A 22,040-nucleotide genomic window follows, 5' to 3' on the forward strand; every position below is an offset into this window, starting at 1 on the left:
ATGTACTCTTCATGTTGCCACAAGTCAAGCCACACATCAATACACTCCAACAACTCCTTACAAAGACTGTAGAGTAGTACTGTCAGTTTAGTGCAAAATACTCTAATATCTACATACATAGGAATGCCTGAGACAAAAGCTTATTTCATATTTGTTAACTCAGAAGACTAACATTGTTTCCTGTCATTTAAAATCTCTCAGTTTTTCTACTGTGCAATGAACAACAGAGCTAATTACAACCCCAGTTAATGCCATATAAAAGACCAAGCAATTATCTTTCAATTTAAATATGCCACTGAAAACTGAATAATAACTCTTTAATGTGACTGCTTAAAAAGTTGAAAAAAGGGCAATGATATTACACAGACATTTCTATGAAAATACTTTGCAATTAGCTGCACTGAAGCACTGCTTTGTTACTTATCAGGTTCATGCTGTCAATCAAATCTGCAACACAGAGCCCCCCCTTTAAGGTTTTCTTGATTTAATCATAATCACAAATATAAATCCGAAGCATCTCCTTTTACATGTCGCCTAAGTTTAGGATTCCATGGAAAATATTAACATCCGTCATTTATGTTTCAGTCTTGCCATTGTTTATCTGCCTCGGAGCACCAATCGAAGGAAAATATGTCAACACTTCTTCTGAGATATGGCACATGTGCACTCAGCAGAGGGGAAAAAAAAAGAAGAAGCAGATTTTGATTTTAGTTTTACCCACTCTGTTACTTAAATCCATGTCTTCCCTTACAAAGTACTCTGTTTTTTCTACTGGTGATGCAATATTTGTGTTTCATTTTATTGTGTTTAGTATTGAACAAGGAAAAAAAGTTTGGCTGTTGAGGGGTTTTCAGCTCTTCAGAAACAATACCACAAAAAATAGTAAATGTTAAGCTCTATTAAAACGTACATTTTTTGTTATATGTATTACTGATCTCACACATATAATGTGTGATTGAATGTTAGACATTATAGAGCCCTATGGTTCCATTTATTTCTACAGCTGTAAAGAAATGTTGAAATGATGAAAACGATACATTAAAACAATTTTCTGGAATTAAAGGCACTAATCCACCCAAACAAATATAGGTCTAGAAAAGATTAAATTCAATGAATATATTTTGTCTCACTGCAAATTCATTTTGGACAGTTAATTACAGACTATTTGGTAACACTAGGAAAAAGTTTAACTTTGAAAGTCGATGCTATTGAGTCTGCACTGTCATGGTTGTTTAACTTCCAGCTCATTCTGAACAGGAGTGTAAAAGGCTCTGACCAGGCAAACGTGCATATTCTGTACAGCCACAGTCACAGCATAGTTGGATTAAGTTGCATCCTTCCGAAGAGTATAACTATGTAAAATAAGACATCATGAATCATCCTGGTAGCCCATAAGTAGGTTTGATTTTAGATTTTACTAAATAGGGTAACATTTCACAAATGCCAGCAAGGTCACCAGATAAACCACCCCCCTTAATAATGTGTCCTTCCTAGAAGGACATGGGAATACAAAGTTTTAATAATGCTGCTTAGATTAACTCTCAGACGCCTGCTATGTAGAGGCAGCTACTCCCCCATGATGGATGACTGCAACCCATGACACAGGACCTGCTATGCACACTTGATCCAGAAATGTCCTGCGTGGGTGGAAGCATTGCCCTGGCATCATTATGGTGCTCTGAACTCATTAGCCAGGCTGGAGGGGAGGGACAGGATGAAGCCATTGAGTTGCCTTCTAATCGCATTGTGACAGTGAAGGAAATTACATTTTCTAGTGTGGGGAAACTTTGGCTTCATCTTATTATCAACAGGGTTAAGTGTCAAGATGGTCATTGACATGCCTACCATTGCACTGAAAGCGACCAGGAAAAGACAGCTTGATGAATAATGCTGAATAATGCTAAAGCAACTGTAAGGCAACTTTGCTAAATGACACATCTATTAGTTGAATTAAAACATGAACTCAAACAAACAAAATGCTGACTAGTAATTAAAAGGTTTACTAAGCCTAGACTACAATGAGAGTGATGACATTCTAATAAAAACTTAGCTACATTTAACACATTTGTTACAGAATCTAAACAAGCACCTTCCAAAATGGACGATTACTCTAGTTTGGGTGTTATATTCCTTTACAGTTCTGACCGTTGCTTTACAGAGCCTTTCTTCCCAATGACCCCATTTACTTATTAGTCCTTATGTCCAAAATCCATCTGTAGCACGATCACAAGAGACCATGGACTGCCAGACTATTCAAGAGCCGGCCTATTGAAGTTTAACACTGTTCCTCTTTCTTTCAGATATGGAGATGGCCTGATAGTGGTATATGAAGGCAAGCCGGTGGTCCAAGATGGGGAAATAAATGTGGGGAATAATAACAGAATAGCGTGATAATAATGCAAGAGATGAAGATGATATCGGGCTGCCCGTTGAGACCACCATGCCGTGATAAAATAGGGAGGGAATGAACTGAAAAGGTTTTTCAGCAGCAAACAAAAGCTTTCTTTCATGCTGCATCAAGAATATAATGTGACAGGTTTTTATGTATCTTAAATGTAGGTAAAGATCAAAAGTGTAAATGTTTGCAACATGACAAAGATATCCGTGCATACCCCATAGGCAGTTGCTTCAGGGGAGACATATGTTTGTTTGATTCTTTTCTTTGCATCCAGCTGCTATCTATCTCTTAGATGGATGAAGTTGACCCCCCCCCCATCACCACCTCCAAAATAAAACCTGCACATCAATAAATTCTGGGGGGGAAAGAAAATAAACAAATTCTGTCTAATGATAAGCTGTGCAATTCTGCAGGGCAGAAAACTCTCTCCTTCTAATAATGACAATGTTTCGCAGGAGAAATCTAATTAACTATTTCACAGGAGTGTTTTAAATTAGCTGCATATTTCAGACTGATAAGAGATTTAGACAATTTCAGTTGTGCTCTACAAGGAAACATAATCAAGGTCTCAAATAAGGAGGTGTTAAAATAATATGTGTTTAACTACTGAGCCTGGATCCACACAACAGTGGCGTTTTTTTCCAGCTGAAAATAAGAAGGAAAGCTGGTAAGAATTTTTTTTTTTTTTGGTTCCACAGCAACATGAATACAGAAAATGCCTTATAGTACATTGTGAGAATACTTTAAATATTTCCAAATTTTCCATTGGCATAGGAGATGATTTATGCAGATTTGAGACCAGAAGGGACATTAGTGTTTCTATTAAATGGTGTTGGTGTTAAGCCAAACTTACTTTGACTTATGGATATGTCATTACCCATACCACAGGCTGATGTTTCACAAAATAGTGCACTAGAGTGTCATTGCAAATTTATACAAGACAGGGTATAAATAAGATACGAAGGTTTTTATACATTTGAGATTATGACGGAGTTTCAAAAAACGTTTTCTTTGTCATATTTTCCACAAAACTTGGTGACCTACAAAATACCGTATACCCCAATTTCTTGATATCAGAAAAGAAGGAAGATGAGGGAATTTTGAAATAACAAAGTAAGTGAATTAATTGCAATGTGATTTTGCAGCCTGCCTCCTTCTGCTGCCATCATACAAATCTGGGAGCTATGCCGCTGGATTGTATTTAAAGCCGTACAATGTGTTGATCCCTCAGTAATTACTACAGCTTGACTATTGGCTATCTGCATGGGAAAAAATGCTATTGAGCTCCTTCCTTCTGTGCCAAATCAATGACAGAATAATCTTAATAGCCAGGAGCGATACATTACCACTGAGTAATTGTACAGTCTGTCCTACAATCTGTATTTCCAATTTACCCATTCCTTGACAACTCACTCGAAGGTGGTGTTCTTCTATTGGCCGGTCCTATGATCTTGATTAGATCCTACCCACGTGTTTTGAATACAGCGCCATGGTGCAACAGTGCCAGGGCTTTATCCCTAGGCTGCGTTCCTTCCCCCGTTCTCAATCCAAAGACTAATCTAACCAGCAGCAGTAACCTTGAGGTCCTTTTAAAGACTCAGTCCTTGTCCCTGTGCTTCTGTCAGCAGTAATAACCATCAGTGGGTGTGCCCTGACTAAACAGCCACTGTACCCACTGTTGCAGTTGGCCTGCCACTGAAAATCTCACAAATGCTCGCAGACACTGCTATCATCACTATGCATTTTGATTGAAATAACATTTTGCTGATACACAGGCGGTGCACAGCACTAACACAGTCACTGTTTGTGTAAGAAGCAAATATCTCTGTGGATTTCCAAGATATGAGTTGCTGGACTCTCAAAGATGATCATAGGATTGTGTGATTCCTATGATAAATAAAAAAATAAAAAAATGAACTGCAGCCGCTGCTAGGTTAATGAATCTCATTATAGGGATGAGCACACTTTCAATTGCCTGGCTAAAGCTGGGTTTGGAAGCCAGAAGGAACACTACTGTCCATCTGTTAACACCAGGGGGTTGAATTTTTGTCTGAAATACGCTGACCGGTCACATTATTAGAGTAACCTTACTCAAGACATTGAAGTGCTGAGTTTTTAATTTAATGTATTATTTTTCAACCGCACAAGGTACCACGACTTGGATTATGATTTAATTCAAAGGTTTCGACTAAAACCATGGTTCATTTTCAATGGGAAACAAATAGTGTTTTAAAGAGATCTAATAATTTGAGGCCAACAACAGTATTGGTTGTTTAAGTTGATGTTCTGGATATATGTGTCAGTGTTTTAGCTTGCATGAAAGCTGAACAACAACAAAAAGCTCCTAAACATTGTCCTAAATACATGTTCAAATAAAAATATGTAAAATAACTGAGAGATTTCTTTCTCTTTCAACTCCTCTGACCCTACATGATCCTGATGTAATTATGCTGAAATGTTATCCAAACAAGGGAAGCGATCCTCATAAAGTTCTACATGAAATAATGTACATTCAGTATCTTCAAGAGCCTTCTGGTTAAAAATTGAAAGCATTTGTTATTTTGATTTCCTTTCTCTTGACACCAGCTTGAATTGGTTAACAGGACGGAGAGATCCTGCCGCCCAGAAGGCTTTATATCAATAGCAAGAAACTGCAATGATTCAATCTCAAGGTGTTCAAGTGTTTTCATTGCTCAGGTGCTTTCCATCTGAACAAATCTACAAAGCAAACAGAGAAAGTAGAACTCATCCCAAATGACACAGGCAAGCTCAAAATCTGAGCTGCCTGCTCCTCAACTCTGAAGCAATTTCTTTTCAGCATTTGCACAGATAATAGCCAGCAGTCTTCAAGGACAGAATGCAGTTACTGACAGCAATCTGAAGTCTAAAAACCTCAATAGCTCACTCTCAAATACCAGCACTAAAAATGTAAGGGTATTTCATGAAGCATGGCAATCCAGCCATTTTGGAAAGAAGAGCTGGTCTGGGAATCATTTGACATATAAAGTACTAGAAAGTTACTTGGATAACAACAATCCACGTTCAGCTTTAACGCGTCTGATGTTTAGATTGAAAAAGCAAAATAAATGCACTGTGTTTTATATTTTGACTTATTTTCTCATGAGGAGTGAAAAAAAAAAATATCTGAACAAACTAATTGGCAACTGCCACCACGGGAGTCATAAAGACACCAAAAGTAAAAAGGCTAATGCTACATAGATCAATGACAAAAGTTAAATTAAGGTGAATCAAGGGTCTCACTATGTCATACAAAATATGCCACATGGACCTTTAGCTGGAAACCACTGATATACTAAAAATAAATCCCCTAAAACTGAATCAAATTGACAGCCCTTTCTATCACTGCTATACACCACAAATGCACAAAACTCTTAAATGTCAAATGCAATTACCTTCTCTACTTTTCACCCAACAGGAGAAAGACGGGTTGTGAGAAGACAATGGCTCTAATTCGAACAAATAGAAAGAAATAGGCAGCACCCCATAGGCATCTCATCACAGTTGAAGTCTTATTGGACAGAACTCAAACATTTATAAGAGGCATGAAGCCTGTTTTGATTGATGTCAAAAGGACCCAGCTACATCAAAATCAAAGCCTTGCTGTACTATGATTTTAGAGGCACATTATTAGCGCATATGCAAAGAAAACGTGTTTGCACAGTTACCAACATATCTGAAATTGATTTTTTTGTAATGTTCTATTGTAATTCCATAATATGGCACACTTAACATCAAAACGTGTTTTCTGCACTTAGAAACTACACCATATGAAATTAAAAGGTCAGAAAATTAAGGACACATAGACCATTCGTTATATGTTTAAAGAGGGTAAAAAGAAATGAAAGGAATTATTGGTGAAATTGACTACTATATAGATATATCAATTTCAATGTTAGTTACATTCCTACTCATAAAGAATGATAAGGCTGTAGTGTCCGCCAGCAAAGTCAAGCCTGAAATATCGAAGGGAAGTTAATGCAGACACGCATCTAGCCAGTTGATTTCTATTGATCTTAAATGGAGAGACATAAATAAATATGAAATATGCATCACACATTTTGTGTTCCTCAAAAAGCAACTGACCCAAGTGGGTCTTTTCGCTCATATATTGGCTCATATATATATATATCTGCCGGGGGGGGGGGGGCTTCAAGAACTCTGTATGCTAATTTTACAGAGTATTCAGTAGTTATTTAAAAATGCTGGTAATAAGTGGTCTAGAGAAAGTGGCTCTGAAGAACGGACTGTGTTTAAGTTGATGAACATGTGATGTAAACCTCTGCAAGGCATAATATGATGGAAGTGACATAGAATTTAGCAATTTGCAGTAAATTTACAAGGCAAGTGATATACATCTTACAATGATTAAAAAACACAATACCTTGTTAACTACTGAGAGAGAGGAAAAAACAACAAAGAAACTTGAAAACCAATGAACCATAGATTTGTGTGCTTCTATTGTTATAAATCTGTATCTAATAGGAACACTACACTTTCTTTTACAGGGATCCTTCAAAGAAAGACAGTTCGAGTCAAACCCTAAGAGAGATCAGGACAAATGAGGAGGAGGTACTGAAGGGACTAGCAGAATTAAAAACAAACACATCACCTGGGCCAGATGGTATATTTCCAACAGTACTTTAAGAAATTAGGGAAATTATTTATAGGCCGCTAACTCAAATATTCCAAATGAACAGGGGATGTGCCAACTGACTGGAAGACAGCAAATGTCATACCAATCCACAAGAAAGGGGACAAAACTGAGCCAGGAAATTACTGACCAATCAGTCTCACCTGCATCACTTGTAAAATGTTAGAAAAAATGATTAGACAGAAAATAGAGGAGCATCTCAATGAAAACCATATTCTTGGAAGATAGTCAACATGGGTTTAGACGAGGCAGATCATGTCTTACTAATTTATTAGAATTTGTTGAACATGCAACTGCAGCTGTAGATCACGTGAAAACATATGATATGATATACTTAGATTTTCAAAAAGCTTTTGATAAGGCTCCACACCAAAGACTGATCCTCAAATTGGAAGCTGTAGGAATTCAGGCTAATGTAAGTAGATGGATTATGACCTGGTTGATGTATAGGAAACAGAGGGTGTCGATTAGAGGAGTTGCCTCTAACTGGAGTGAGGTTGTTAGTGGAGTTCCACAGGGATCAGTACTAGGGCCTTTGCTTTTTCTAATCTATATTAATGATATGGACTCGGGGATAGTTAGCAAACTTGTCAAATTTGCAGATGATACTAAAATAGGTGGCTCAGCAGATACAATCTCAGCAGCACAGGCTATTCAAATGGATATAGATAATATTCAGTTGTGGGCCGACACCTGGCAGATGAAATTCAATGTGGACAAGTGCAAGGTATTACATGCAGGTAACAAAAATGTCCACTATAATTACACTATGGGAGGAATAGAACTAGATGAAGTAACGCATGAGAAAGACCTAGGAGTCTATGTGGACTCCTCACTTTCTCCATCCAAACAATGTGGGGAAGCAATAAAAAAGGCAAACAGGATGTTAGGGTATATTGTCAAAAGTGTAGAATTGAGAACAAGGGCAGTGATGTTCAGACTGTACAATGCACTAGTTAGAGCTCATCTGGATACTGTGTACAGTTCTGGGCTCCACACTTCAAGAAAGATATCGCTGCTCTAGAGGCAGTTCAGAGGAGAGCAACCAGACTTATTCCAGGTCTGAAGGGAATGTCCTACTGAGAGACTGAGGGAACTGAACCTTTTCACCCTGGAACAGTGGAGACTACGTGGGGACTTGATCCAAGTCTTCAGAATCACGAAAGGCATCGACCACATCAAACCACAGGAGCTTTTCCAGATCAGCAGGGACACATGCATCCGGGGACACAAATGGAAATTGAGCTTCAAGGCATTCAAGACAGGAAACAGGAGACACTTCTTCACACAGAGAGTTGTCACAATCTGGAACAAACTCCCCAGCGATGTGGTGAAAGCTGAAAATTTGGGAACATTTAAAAATAGACTGGATAGTGCTTGCTTTGGATCACTTAGTTATTAATGGACACCAAACAAGCACAATGGGTTGAATGGACTCCTCTCGTTTGTAAACTTTCTTGTTTCTTATGTTTCATTCTCTAAAATGTTCTACGTGACTGTAGAGATTAAAGGTTGCCACATAAACTCAACTGAAAAACCTGCAATGCAATGCATCTGCCTGCTATTATTATCATCGGCAATGTGGCACAGCCAAATTGGGAACAGTTTCCGATCATAATAACCTCATGGCACAAAACCAGTATCATAAGAATTGACGTTATAAGGGCTGACAACTACAATTTGTCCTGGGACTCAATGACACGTAGAGAAAAAATGTTGGCAGACACACATTGAAGAGGAAGCTATGACTGCATATTTACCTCACACACATGAATGGAATTGTGTTTTACACAACGGATGAGAAGTACAGAGAAAATTGCAAACTGCAGGGCTGTTAGTGATTTTCAAAACTGATTTAAGTACACTATAATTGGTAGGGTCATTTTGGCGTAGCTAGCACTGCCTATGAAAAAAATATATTTTGTATGCCTACTTCAATATAATTTTCTCCAATTGAGTGAAACATGGAGGTCATATTACATTCTCTTACTGTGCCCAATGAAATAATAGAAAAGAAAGGTGATTATTATTTTGTTTGTTTGTTTTTTAGATTAAGCTTATGCTAAATATTTGTCTCTGTAGGCTGTGTTCTGAGAAAACAAAAAGGGTATAGGAGAATCCACTTTAGTCCTATTAGAAATCTTGGTCTTGGCAGTTGCTTTCAAACTTCCAATCTCACTTTATGATAAAGACCACTCTCTCTGTAATAATTAATGAACACAGCAAGCTTAAAGGCAATGCACTATGTAAATAAATACATACATAAATAGGCAAATAAATAAATGTACCCGTATCCAAACTCCAATCCTTTACTATAAAATGCATATTGAAAAGCACTTTAAAATGTATCCCTTTCATTCTGCCTCCCTGCATTTCCTTTTACTTTTTTGTTTTGTTTTTTCTAAAACCAAAATGACAAAACCTGGGATTGTCTTAAGAGGCTGGTGAGACAAGTCTGTTGAGGCAAAAGATAAATACTCTCACAGGTTTGTGTTGCACACATTGCAACAGCAGATTTGTATCAGACTCCAATTAGTTCTGTGTTTCTGCCTTGCACTCTACCTACTATTGATTGGTGCATTTAGAAGCCAAGTCCATTTGGAATGGTTGGATTAAATAGATAAAATATATTAAAAAGGTTGGCTACAAATGCACTGTCTCTTGCCGGTCAATACTGCCTCAACCTTTCACCCTTGACCTTTCTCCAGCCTGGTTTGGACCTTGTAATGATAGCAGCTTAAAACATAATTGTGGACCCCTGAAAGCAAGCTAGTTATTTTTGATTCACATTCCATACATGTTACTAATTAAGTTTCAAGTTTTCTGAACTAGAGACTTTTTTGCACGACACACTCCCCTTTACGTATATTTTTCAAAAGGGCTTGCTGACTAAAAGAGCACAACAGCTCACTGAAAATCTGCTTTCAATTAAAGCAATCTAGGTTCATGCAAGCCAGCTTCAATGAACAATTAGGCAGAATCTGTTCTCATTAGTGCTTACCTCTCATTGGCAAAAGGCTGCAAAAACCTGCTGTTCATTTGCTTAACCTGTTGGAGTTCTCTCTGGCTCTCTCTGGCTCACTCTGGCTCACCACTTGCACTCAAAAGAGGCTTGCCAGTTTCCCCAAAGTTAACAAAAAGGCCAGAGCCAACACTGTATTTGCAGCACAAGCTTGGTTTACGTTTTCCAGCATAATAAATGCAAATGATAATGTTTTCTTCTATATAGAGAGATAATGGATCTATGTAACAAGGTAACCAGCATCCCTGTAGGTTAAATAAAATCTTTATAGTCTTCTACAATAAACTATTGTAGATAAAAATACAGAGCAAAACTAAATTCACTTTGCATAAACTAGTGGATCTCAACCTACTGCCCTCAATGTTCTGCTAGTTCTTGTTTCAACTGAGCTCTCCATAACTTAATTGAAACCTTCCATGAACTAATAATTTGCTTAATTTGACTTTTTGAATCATTTAACTGACAAAATGTTGGATAATTCAAGTACTTTATTTAATTTGATATTTAAATTGCAATCTCCAACTGTTCAAAATCACTAATAAGGTCTGATTATGTACAATGTTAGTTCAATGAAGAAATTGAGAGCTCACCAGGACCAGGGTGGAGAACCACTAGATCAGACAATAACTCCTATAATGCGGCAAAGTAAAGCGGATCCAAAACACCTCTGGCTGAAGTCCACAGTTTTACAGATCCATACAGATTTGGTAGCTAAATGAATGGTGTAACTTGCATCAAGCTCAAACTGAAAACTGCATATTGATCTGTATGTACAAATTGCTGAGCCTAATTCAAAGTACATGACCTGTTGTGCTCAATGTATATGTGGGAGGTTTGAGCCCACTACATGGATTGAGCAAGGCTAATTAGTAGATTTTTTTAAATGTATTTACATAAGTTCAATTCTGCATAATTTAGTCAAGGTGACTTCTTGAACTAGTCATGGAATTTAATACATTCATATGTACACAATATGACGTGCTTAGGTGATTATTAAAACTAAATAGTTTTGTAAGTACATTTGGCCTTAAGCAAGCCTGCATACCTTTCGATCTCTACAATCTGTTATTTTTTTAAGGATTACTGACTTGCTTTTACTGCATTCAGTACCAATATGTATCTACATTGCCTAAAATTATTTGAAACCCTTGAGGCTTTTTAATAGGTAGCATGGGAAATGTTTTCTCCTCAAATTAAGAGATGCATGTTTCTGCAGTTTCTGTGATCTGGAACATTGTGGAGGGTCAATCTACCTTTAAATGAACTGTGTATTAATTATACAGAGCCTGGAAATGTATTTCCTTATGGTCACTTTTTAATTCACTAATAATAACTACAAGTTTATAGAAAAAAAAGAAAAAAAAACATGTTGAGTAGCAAGATAGTAAGCAAATTATTATTGCCTTTTGTTTAATTATTAATTTTGCCTACTAAGAGTTACAATAACAGATATTAAACAAGTTATTTCCTATTTATTAATGGTATCTACTAACTGCTAACACTTGTATTAAACAACAGTTAACAGTAAAAGAAAACTATTTGTAAATGTATACATTGCCAAATTGCTAGTCCTATACAGAGAGTCTTAATGCATAACTATCCGTTAACTAACAATTAACAACATGAATACATACTTAAACTTGTTTAGTACCTGAATGTTAACAATGAATACATGGAATACATGAATACAAGTATCACCTTTATTTTCTGTGTTCTACTGTTTTAAAGCAACAGTCCCTTCCTGAGTGAGCAAGAGATAGCACAATAAAAGGATAAAGGATGGTGGGAAAAAAGTTGTGGAAAGGTAAAACTCAAAATTCATTTGGGCTTTTATACTTCAAAATCTACAGCATAAAGCCATTTTTAACACAGCAGTTTTACATTCCCTTTATGCTTTGAAGTAAGCATGTAAATTACCTCATGTCCAGCCTAAAAGGAAACTGCTAGCATAGTGTAGATTAAAGCTGGAGTTTTAATGTGCAAGCTGATGAGTTTTAACCAAAGAAACTGTTAAAAATGCAACAGCACGCCAGGAAGCGGCTCCAAGTCGATATGCAAGTGATGCTCACATTTAGCAGCCCTTTGTAAAATTAACTTTTTAAGCAATACTGCTTTCTGTTGAGTAATCCACAACGCAGAAAATCAAAGAGCCAGCTCTGGCTCCATTTTCCCTCGAGAGCTGAGGGCCACAGCTGCCGATCGAAACAATTTATTACAGCTCTCTAAGAAGAGGCTCAGGGGAAAGATGTGTGTGCTTGCTCAATGTCCCATCACCGCCTTCCTTTGAAATCCTTCTGTTTGTTTCCGTTATCCCCATGCACTCTAAGCACTGGACTTGATATAATAGAATATGTGAGGAGAAATTAAAATAAAAAATAAACAACTCTCAAGAATATTAATTTCTGTGCATGCCTCCCATTTCTGCAGAAAATGCGCCTCCCCTTTATATTTTATGTGGCTTTTAGCACTGGCCAAGAAGCAAATACACACAGACCAACAAAAATGGGAGAAAACAACTGGCACAGATTAATCACTGAGAAACTTGGCATAAGTATTCAAGAATCTGTAGTTACCATAAAGGAACAGGGTAAATCTTCAACAAAAAGCTTTGTCATTATTTCAAAGCCCCCCCAATTTACTGACTAGAATGATTGCATTGTTTAACACTGTGCCTGTTCATTAAATGTGTTTCTTTCATAGCATTTGTAAACAAGAAAATAAAAATCAATCTCTGGTCAAATTACCGTCCATCTTGCATCTGTACCTTAATCTAAAGAAATCCTTCTTGAGCAGAGCAAGGAAATACCCCATGTGCCAGTTTCATAGTGTGAAAGTACTGCTAGTGATTGTAATATAAACACACACCCTTGATTTGTGCATTTTGAAATCACAGTAATGACTTATTTCACTCTTAGGATAAGGATTATAAAGCGCTAAGAAGTATATCATATATATATAGAGCAGTGAAAGAAGAGAGTGAAAACTTTGATTCTGATCAACGGGGGTCATCTAAAAACTGCATGAGATTCAAGTGCCACATCATCTAAGACACTGTAGTTTTGGCAAATAAATTAGAAATATATGTGTATATATATCAACACTGGAAAATGTGCAGCAAATGGAAAACAGAATATTTAAAACACTTTTCTTCAAACCTAACACAAAGACTTGAAGCAGACAATAAATGCAAATTGAGTGCTGAGAACAGGAAGCAATGCTTTTCAGAAAGGGTTGTATGGTAATATATATATATATATATATATAACAGTAACAAACAAAACTCAAAAACAGCAGAGCAATCTTAGTGCTTTTTTGCTCAAACAACTAACTGGCAATTGACAAATTATCAACAAAGGTAAATCATTGCTTGTCCTACAATTCCTTCAAAGTAATAAAAGAAAAAGACATAGCCACAGCAAGTAAACTTCTTGGGATCCAGTTAAGGATTTTAAAAAATGAAAATAAAAAATAACTAGCTCCAGATAATTTAAAAAAGTGTTTAAAATCAATGCCATAAAACATATTAAAAACACTTCTAATTATAGCTCTGTGATTTCTACCTTTGAAATCCTTCCACATAAAGATAATTCAGAACAGAGTTCTCCGGAGCATTATAAAAACTGGAGTGTATTAACTGTATGGAAAATAGTATAATGGCAGTTTAGCTGTGATGTGCTTGGTCACCCAGGGAGTGCGTAATAAAGTCAAAATATGATTTGAATGGAAAACAATGGAAAGACAGCAAACAATGTTACTACTACTACTACTACTACTTCTGCTTGTAGTAGTAGTAGTAGTAGTAATAATAATAGTATAACATTTAAATGAAAAAAATCACCATTTATTGGTTTTATGATACCAGTACCTCTTGATAGTCTGTAATGTCATAACATCCATCCAAATGATATTAGAAATATATGTCCATATCTCAAAAAGGTGGCAAGATTTGCAGCCAGAGATTTGCACAGAGGCCACTGAAAAGTAGCATGTATATCCACTGCCCGATACATTAATTGCCTAATCAAAATAAGCAGGGGCATCCTTATGCTGAGAGTCTAAATGTCCTCAAGGAGTGGTTAGAGGATTTTTAGAGTTATAGAAATGGAGGCTGCTTCATTTACTGCAACAATATGGTCCAATGTTAAACCATACATTGATGTGGGAATCAAACTGCTATAGCTCTACATATGACAATGGAGTGATCCTCAACACATTAATACATGAAAATACTGCATAAAAGACAATTTGCATGGACATTTTTCTTTTGCATGTCATCATCGATTATTAGTCCACTTTAAAGTGTGCATTCAATCTTTTGTATGTGGTAATGTGATAACAAATGCACTTAAGGTGGATTCAAATGACATTTGTTGAGTTAAGTATCTACAATATTACTCTATACTATATTGTATATCATGCTCGTAACTTTTTTGAGATTTCACTTTCAATCCTCAGGTGACTTCTACCCCTAAAGACTGAGCTTCACTGCTGGGGATAAATCGATTTTCATCAGCCAGTATACTGGAATAAAAAACTCATTTGAATAAATATCTTTCACAGTATATTAACACATCTGTTTAGAGTTCTAGCAGAATATAAAATATGGTCTCCTAATTAAATGCCAATTGAAAAAAAAAAGACAGAAGTACAGTGTAGCTTGGGGGCAGATAATTTGAAATGAAATCATAATGACATTTTGTCCTCTCTGTTTCTCTACTGTGAGTGAAAAGCTTTTCAAACTCCTCCATATTCTTCCAAAGGTGAGCATCGTAAAATGTTTCTTTGCAACAGAATGACACATGAGCAAAACACAATGCGTTTCAGTTGTGTCCTCCCAAAGCCTTTTCAGCAAAGCAGTCTGTTATACAAAGTACAGGGTTAGTACTAATAAACACATGAAATGCCTTGCATCAAAATCTTTCATGGCACTCTAATACTTGTAAAAGTATAAGAATATGAATCACATTATAGGCATCTAAAGCAGGGTGACAAAAGATTACAAATATTAAAATAATATCCTGTATTGAAAGTATCCCATTAGAGTGCTTTAATCAGATTCTTTAAAAAGTACACTGAGAAGATAATGCTGTAGCCTCCTGAATGCTGGCATCATATAAAGTTTGACTAAAATAATGGCCGTTGATTTTCTTTAGGGTGTGGTCTATTTCTTCCAATGCCTATGTTTTAACATTATTATTATTATAATCATCATTCTGTCAGTTATGTTTAAGGAATATAAAAACCAAGAGTTGGAAATAGAATTATATTTATAAATCTGGCTCCCTTTCCAACCAAAGACAAGAAAACAAAGATAAGTGTCATCTAAAAGTGGCTTAGCTTTCAATATGCAGAGATCTTAACATTGCCTTTAGTGGGTTTAGGCCAATGCATTCTTCCTCAAGATGAGCAGTATCCAAAGACACAAAGGTTAATGTGGAGATTAATGTGTAATTTCCATTTGTAAATAGTGGGATAATCCTAGACAGGTAATACTGGATGAGACGGTCCACCACAAAAGCAGCATGCATTTCGTATGAATCCTTAGATGTGCATCTACTCTCCATACAAATAGACAAAGGCACTAAACTGAAGCATGGTGTATTATCATTATCAATTTAAAAGCCCCATTCTGTAGATTCAGCTGTACTCAACATACAGGGTACACTGATCTAGAAGGCATAATATGTACATAATAGGAATAAGATCTAAATGTTATTTGAACATATGGCACCTAACATTTTATCTGCCTGTATTGGTGTTATAAATATTAAGTGTCTTTGTCTCAGCTGCTGTCATTTCTGCGAATGTCACTCAGAACGGGACACTTTGGTTAACTTAACCCAAAGCTCCAAATAATCTACTTTCTGAAAAAGGAAGACTGTTTAAACATCATATACTTCTATATGATCCACACCACTGGAAAACCTCCTAAACTGGTACAAAGGGGACACCTTTAAAAGCATAGCTGGCACCATAAAGATGGCAGTAAACTCTGATAGAATATATCTTGTTAACACTGCACTTGTCTGTGAATTGAACAAAAGTAGTGGATTGTGACATGAAGTGAAGAAAAATGATTTTATACTGAATGCATCCATAAGTGAGTCAATGCATTCATGTCCAGTTTTTTTTTTTCTTTTTCTTTTTTCGGTGGACTCGTGTTTCAGTTATTTAATTGAATGATACATTGGTTTATAATTTGAATGTGATATAAATGAATGGGTACAACACACACAATAAATTAATGATGATAATTTGTAATGTAGGGTTGTGTCATGCAAATTCTTAATAGAGATGATACACAAATACAATATATCCATACAAAATGCAGATGAAATCCTTATTTTATGAGACTATGATGCTATTGCAAAAATAAAGCATACAGGTGTGCTATTCCATTGGAAGCATTTTCTATTGGAAGTGTAAAAAAATAAACTTGAGCTCCTTATCCACCAACAGATCCACTGTTACCACCCTATAATCTTCCCCATATATCCATTAACTTTCCCTGCACATAATTCCTATCACTGTGAGCTCAGCTTTGGCCTAATTCTGTGCAATCTTTAACCTCCTATTTTAGCACTGTGCTCAAGGGTCTCTTACTAAGATGTAAGCATAGACCTGCAAGGTTGTTTATATTGGATTTGAACAATGGCCACTTTCCAGATTCATATATTCATAACCACCCATACTGGAGCAACTTCCAGAATCTTCATCAGAAGAATGCGAGAAACCGAAAAATCATGTAAAATAATGAATTTCATAAGCGATCAGAGTAAAGATTATGAAAGAGGGCACAAACCTCTTCACTAGGATGGAAAAGGTTAAATGCGCGTCATTGTGTCGGTGACCACATTGCCCTATTTTCCGGTGGTTGTCTACTGCCACACCAGTTTACCCTACTACTTGATTTCCATTCATAATTTATGCAGGCAGCCGTCTCATTAAAATGCTGTTGTTGAGTCACTGATGAGCATGGTTGATCAGGTATCAGCCCCAGTCCCATCATGCCACGCTGCTGTAAACCAACTTCCATCCCTGGAGATCCACTGTGACTTGTATTTCAAAACAGAGATGCACCCCCTGGAGACACAACACTAAGACAAACTGCCAATCCAAATGTTTTATGATACTGTAATCTCACAAATTGTGTATTATTATTATTATTATTATTATTATTATTATTATTATTATTATTATTTATTTACTAAAATATAAGACCACATCACTATTCTTAATGCAATGTATTATGTATTAGTAAGAAACAGAGTATGAGGGTGGTAAATCTGTTATACAATTTATACACAAACAGGTAACTCAAACACCTTTTTGACTGAAAAGCCTTCAGGCTTCAAACAAACTATACATGGTTCTTGTGCTCTCATTCATATAAACCAACCTATATTTTTTTAATAATTTATTAGATTCTAAATATGTAGACTTTCTTTTTATAGATTAAATAAACATTTACACCTAGCCATCAATCTCAGAATTTGCAAACCCTACTAGATTACTTAGATTACCTATTAGATTACCAAATTTAACAGTCCAAACATTTCAATTGACCAATATCACACAAATGCATCCTTGCAAACCTAACAGACCTATGTGTCACTGAAATAAACCTTCTTTGGCCATCCTCTGATTACTGCTGTTTTGGATTGCCTGTAACAGAGTTAACCTCAGGCAAATGACATTCAATGCACTTGCAGAGACCACTGCACTAGTGAATTGGGGGTTACTGTTTATCTTAGATAAAAACAAAATCATGACTCCTCACTAAAGGACTCAGTGTATTAGGAGCACAAACATCAGTCACACAGAATAGCAATTACTGCTTTGTTCAGTTCAATGAAAGACCAAAAAAAAAACATTACTCATAGACCATGATTATGGATATCTCCAGTTATAAAGCAAAGCAATCATGACCACCTTTCTTTCACTCTTTCATTTCCTTTTCATGTTCTGCATAAAAACTGTTACAAAAGGTACTCTTCAGTAACTATCTTGTAGAATTAATTAAGTATTATTGATAAGTTCTAATAATATTTTCTCATTAAACCTTACTTGCACAATGACTAACTTGTCAATAACAATGAATGCTCACTCTAACAGTTTAACACCCTTTCAGGTGATGCTTTTTCTGAACCACATTAGCACCCTGCTGTAGTTATGCTTGTGTTAATGTTCAATTGAAAGAAGCTACTCTTTATTACAAGGAACAGTGTGAAAGAAAGAAATCAAAACTTACACATCACTTCCTCTTGAAAAGTGTAAGAATCTGTAATTAATTAATTGGAAAACACTAATTTCAGGCACTAGTGCACAACACACAGCAGTATGGTGAATTCACATTCATAAACGTATTGTTCACTAGCCCCATCAGTGAATGGGGTTTTTGAATTGATATGAATTCAAAGCTGTCAAGTCATTTCTTTCTTGCACAATAGAAACTCTCAGCATAGAGGTGTGTGAAGTTATCTAGGACCAAAAAGGTAACCAACATTTGGGACCAAATTTAATACTCAAAACATCTAAATTGACCAATATCACATAAGTATCACTGAAAGAAAGAAAGACAACTGGGGAAGGATTTAAAAGGGCAGAAAATGCAACTGCACGATATAACACATTGGTAAATAAATACATGGTCATTCAATTTCTATTTGATATGGATTTAAACATCAGGCAGGTAACATATCTAATCTAGAAAACTGACATTTCATCTTGAGCAGAGTAAAACAATGCTGCAAACACGATCCATGAATCCCAGAGAGCCTTACAATACCCTGGGCGAGCATGTATGTTCAAGATGGAGACAGGGAGAGGGAATTGATGAACACTGCAGCACTCCGCCTGTGCGGGGCTGCCCCACTCGACACCGCGGCTGTGTCAGCATGTGCTGTGAGCCCAGTGCGCCGCTCGTTTCACAACCCTGCGGATATTAGCAGCCAGTCACCAGCGGGGCTTGACTATGGTAATGCTGGGAGGATCTGTGGTTTTACAGGCTGGAGCAAAGGCGATACAAGCATGCACGTTTAGTCCTGAGAGTGACCTACACAAGGAGGACTGTGCCAGTAAGCAATACGTGCATTCATAAACGTTGTTATTGTCAATAATAATCATAATCGTAATAATAACCATGATATACTTTCGGACTTTGGTTTCATACGCTCATCTAAAGACAAAGCAGGCTTATTATGAAAAATCTGATCTATTCCTGGTAGATCGCTATTGTTTGTCATATTCAACACATCTGCACGAAAGTGTTGAGTTGTTCCCCTGATTTCTAGGACTATCATGTCCAACCCCGTCCTGCTGATCAGGCTGATGTTATAGTAAATATTCCCTGCATCGGGCGGCGCTGGAGGAGAATACTAATACAGCGCACACTGCCTGAGTGGGGACTGTATTGGTGCGGTTTACCATCAGATATGTTGAGGTCCACAGACTGCAAGCGTCTGCCATGTATTAATTAAGGTATTAAGGGGGTTATTTTTCAAACGACAAGCCGTACCCGACGTGGGGATGTAGACATATAACGTGCATGTGGTCGTTTAAGGAGCGAACAGTACGTACTCCACAGCTATCCATATCTCCTTGCAATATACTAACTAAACGCAGCGTGTGCACTGGAAATATAAAAAGTATCATGTTCAGCATCCATATTATTATTAGTAGTAGTAGTAGTAGGAGTAGAACAAATCATGTTCACGTTGATATCCAGTATACTTTGGAAACGATTTGGGGAGTAAACCGCCCAATACAAATGCATTAGTTAAAGAGCTGTCTTTGTGATTATTGTGTATTTCTGTATTTATTGTGGTGTGTGTGTTTTACAAACCACTTCTACGAAACTCGACGCATGCAGGGCTCATGCTTATGCACATTCACACATTTAAACAGCATTTTATACTGAATCCAGACTAATATGTGTGTGCATGGTGTATTTCCCGTGTATCCCATATCCATTTGGTACAGAAGCAATCCAGGTGTTAGCTTTAACAGAAGCGATCAAATATGCGAGTCACAGAATATACACATTCACTGGTTTCCTAAAAGGCGCTTCTCTCCACACGGACTCTGCTACAGCAATGACCCATTGACACACATTTCATATATATATATATATCTGTTTATATCAATAGGGGGTTCATTAACACACCTCATGAGGTTCTGATATAGAAGGAAAGAAAAGGGAATTCAACACATTTCATCCACAAGGCTGGACGATGTTGAAATTGTAATATAGTGTTGTTCAATATAACTTTTTTAAATGTAATTGAAGAAGGCATGAATTAAAAAGCAATGACTGAATACTGATTTCTGAACGAGGTGTCCTTTTATTGTGATTTTATATATAACCGGATAGGTTTTCTCTATATAAACTAACACAAGGCACGTTATCCTCAGCACATAGAGGGTAGAGCGAATTGCAGTATGGATAGCCTACAAAATAATTATATTTTATTAAAAAATTGAAAACACCCCGTGTTCCCTTCGTGAAACTAACGAACTAATTAAACACAATAGCCCAATAGTATTTTTTTCTGTCAGTGAAATCCAAAACCATTCATTGAGAGATGTAATCAGTTTATGAATTCACACATTTAAACTACAGCTTAACCTACAAGGAAAGGAAGTCAAACCCCTTACTTTAAACTGGTTATGCATGTATGTATTTTGTATTATTTTAAGGACAATGTAGTTGAACATACTTCTGCATGAGTTATATCTATCTATCTATCTATCTATCTATCTATCTATCTATCTATGTTACAGTGGACAACCATTTTCATTACCTTACCATACCCAATAAAATACATGTTTGTGCATTAGATGTACTATCTTCCATTGTGGTCGTCAGGTTAAGTTTCTTTAACATTAAACAAAATACTCCGAATCGCTTCCCAGTACTATCCTGTGACTTTGCATGCATAAGAAACCAGTTTGTAGTGACTTACCATTTGACTTGGCATCGCCGCTCAGGAAAGATAGCCACAATAGTAGAAAAAGTAGCCTTTTCAGCCCAATAAATCCAATTGCATTCTCCATATCTTCGCCTCACCGTTGAGCGACTCTGTCCCACAATCACACAAATCCTTCTTCCAAACGCAGAAAAGTCGCATTCAATTCATGAGCGTTGAAGAGAAGGGGATTCAAACCAAAATCAAAACCCAGTGAATTTCAGCAATTCTGCAGCAATCTATATAAAACTGTGTGTGTGTGTGTGTGTGTGTGTGTGTACTTCCCCGGTGCACAAGCCAAGTTTCAGTCAGAAACGATGTTGCTCCATCTTTACAGTGCTCCAAGAGTAGAGTCATAAAATAAACCACATAGACTTAAGAAAGGACCGGCGAGCTTCACTTGTTACGGGAGCTGTCCACTAGCACTGTTTGAGCAGGGATGGAGTTATGTGAATCCATTGATCTAAAGAGGTAGGAGGGAAATAGTGGAGAGAAATCCAACGGAACGGACTAGAAGACATTTCTCTATATTTCGAAGGAATTATGTGTCCGCGGGTTTCAACAAGCTAGTGGGAATCACTGAGCTCGCACGCCATCTCTGGTCACATTGTGAACTGTGGGTGTGAACTGGGCTGCATGCATATTGCGCCTTATCTGCAAGGTGTTCACTGGGTACTGTGAAGTGTATAAGCACTGTGAAGTGATTTTATTGGCACACACTTTAAATCACTTAAATATGGCAAACTTATTATAACTTACTTTCTTTCTCTCTCTCTCTCACACACACACACACACACATATATATATATATATATATATATATATATATATATATATATATATATATATATATATATATACACATACAATACGAATACATACCATTTATTCTGGATATGAGTGTTTATATATATACAGACACACACACATTCAGAATATATTTTATGTATTTTTATTTTCTTAATGATTATGTGACCTGTG

General features: G+C 36.6%; 1 protein-coding gene across 1 annotated transcript in view; it reads right to left on the minus strand.

Moving 5' to 3' along the window:
- Positions 1-21,461, minus strand: part of dcc (DCC netrin 1 receptor) — a 309,571-nt gene extending 288,110 nt beyond the window's left edge. Inside the window, exon 1 of the mRNA XM_066710967.1 lies at positions 21,057-21,461. Within this exon, the coding sequence (XP_066567064.1) occupies positions 21,057-21,147 (91 nt within the window). The 5' untranslated portion in view covers positions 21,148-21,461. The remainder of the gene's footprint in view (positions 1-21,056) is intronic.
- Positions 21,462-22,040: the final 579 nt, after the last annotated feature.

The sequence above is a fragment of the Amia ocellicauda genome, chromosome 8 (genome assembly GCF_036373705.1).
Source record: "Amia ocellicauda isolate fAmiCal2 chromosome 8, fAmiCal2.hap1, whole genome shotgun sequence".
In the NCBI taxonomy this organism is placed as follows: Eukaryota; Metazoa; Chordata; class Actinopteri; order Amiiformes; family Amiidae; genus Amia; species Amia ocellicauda.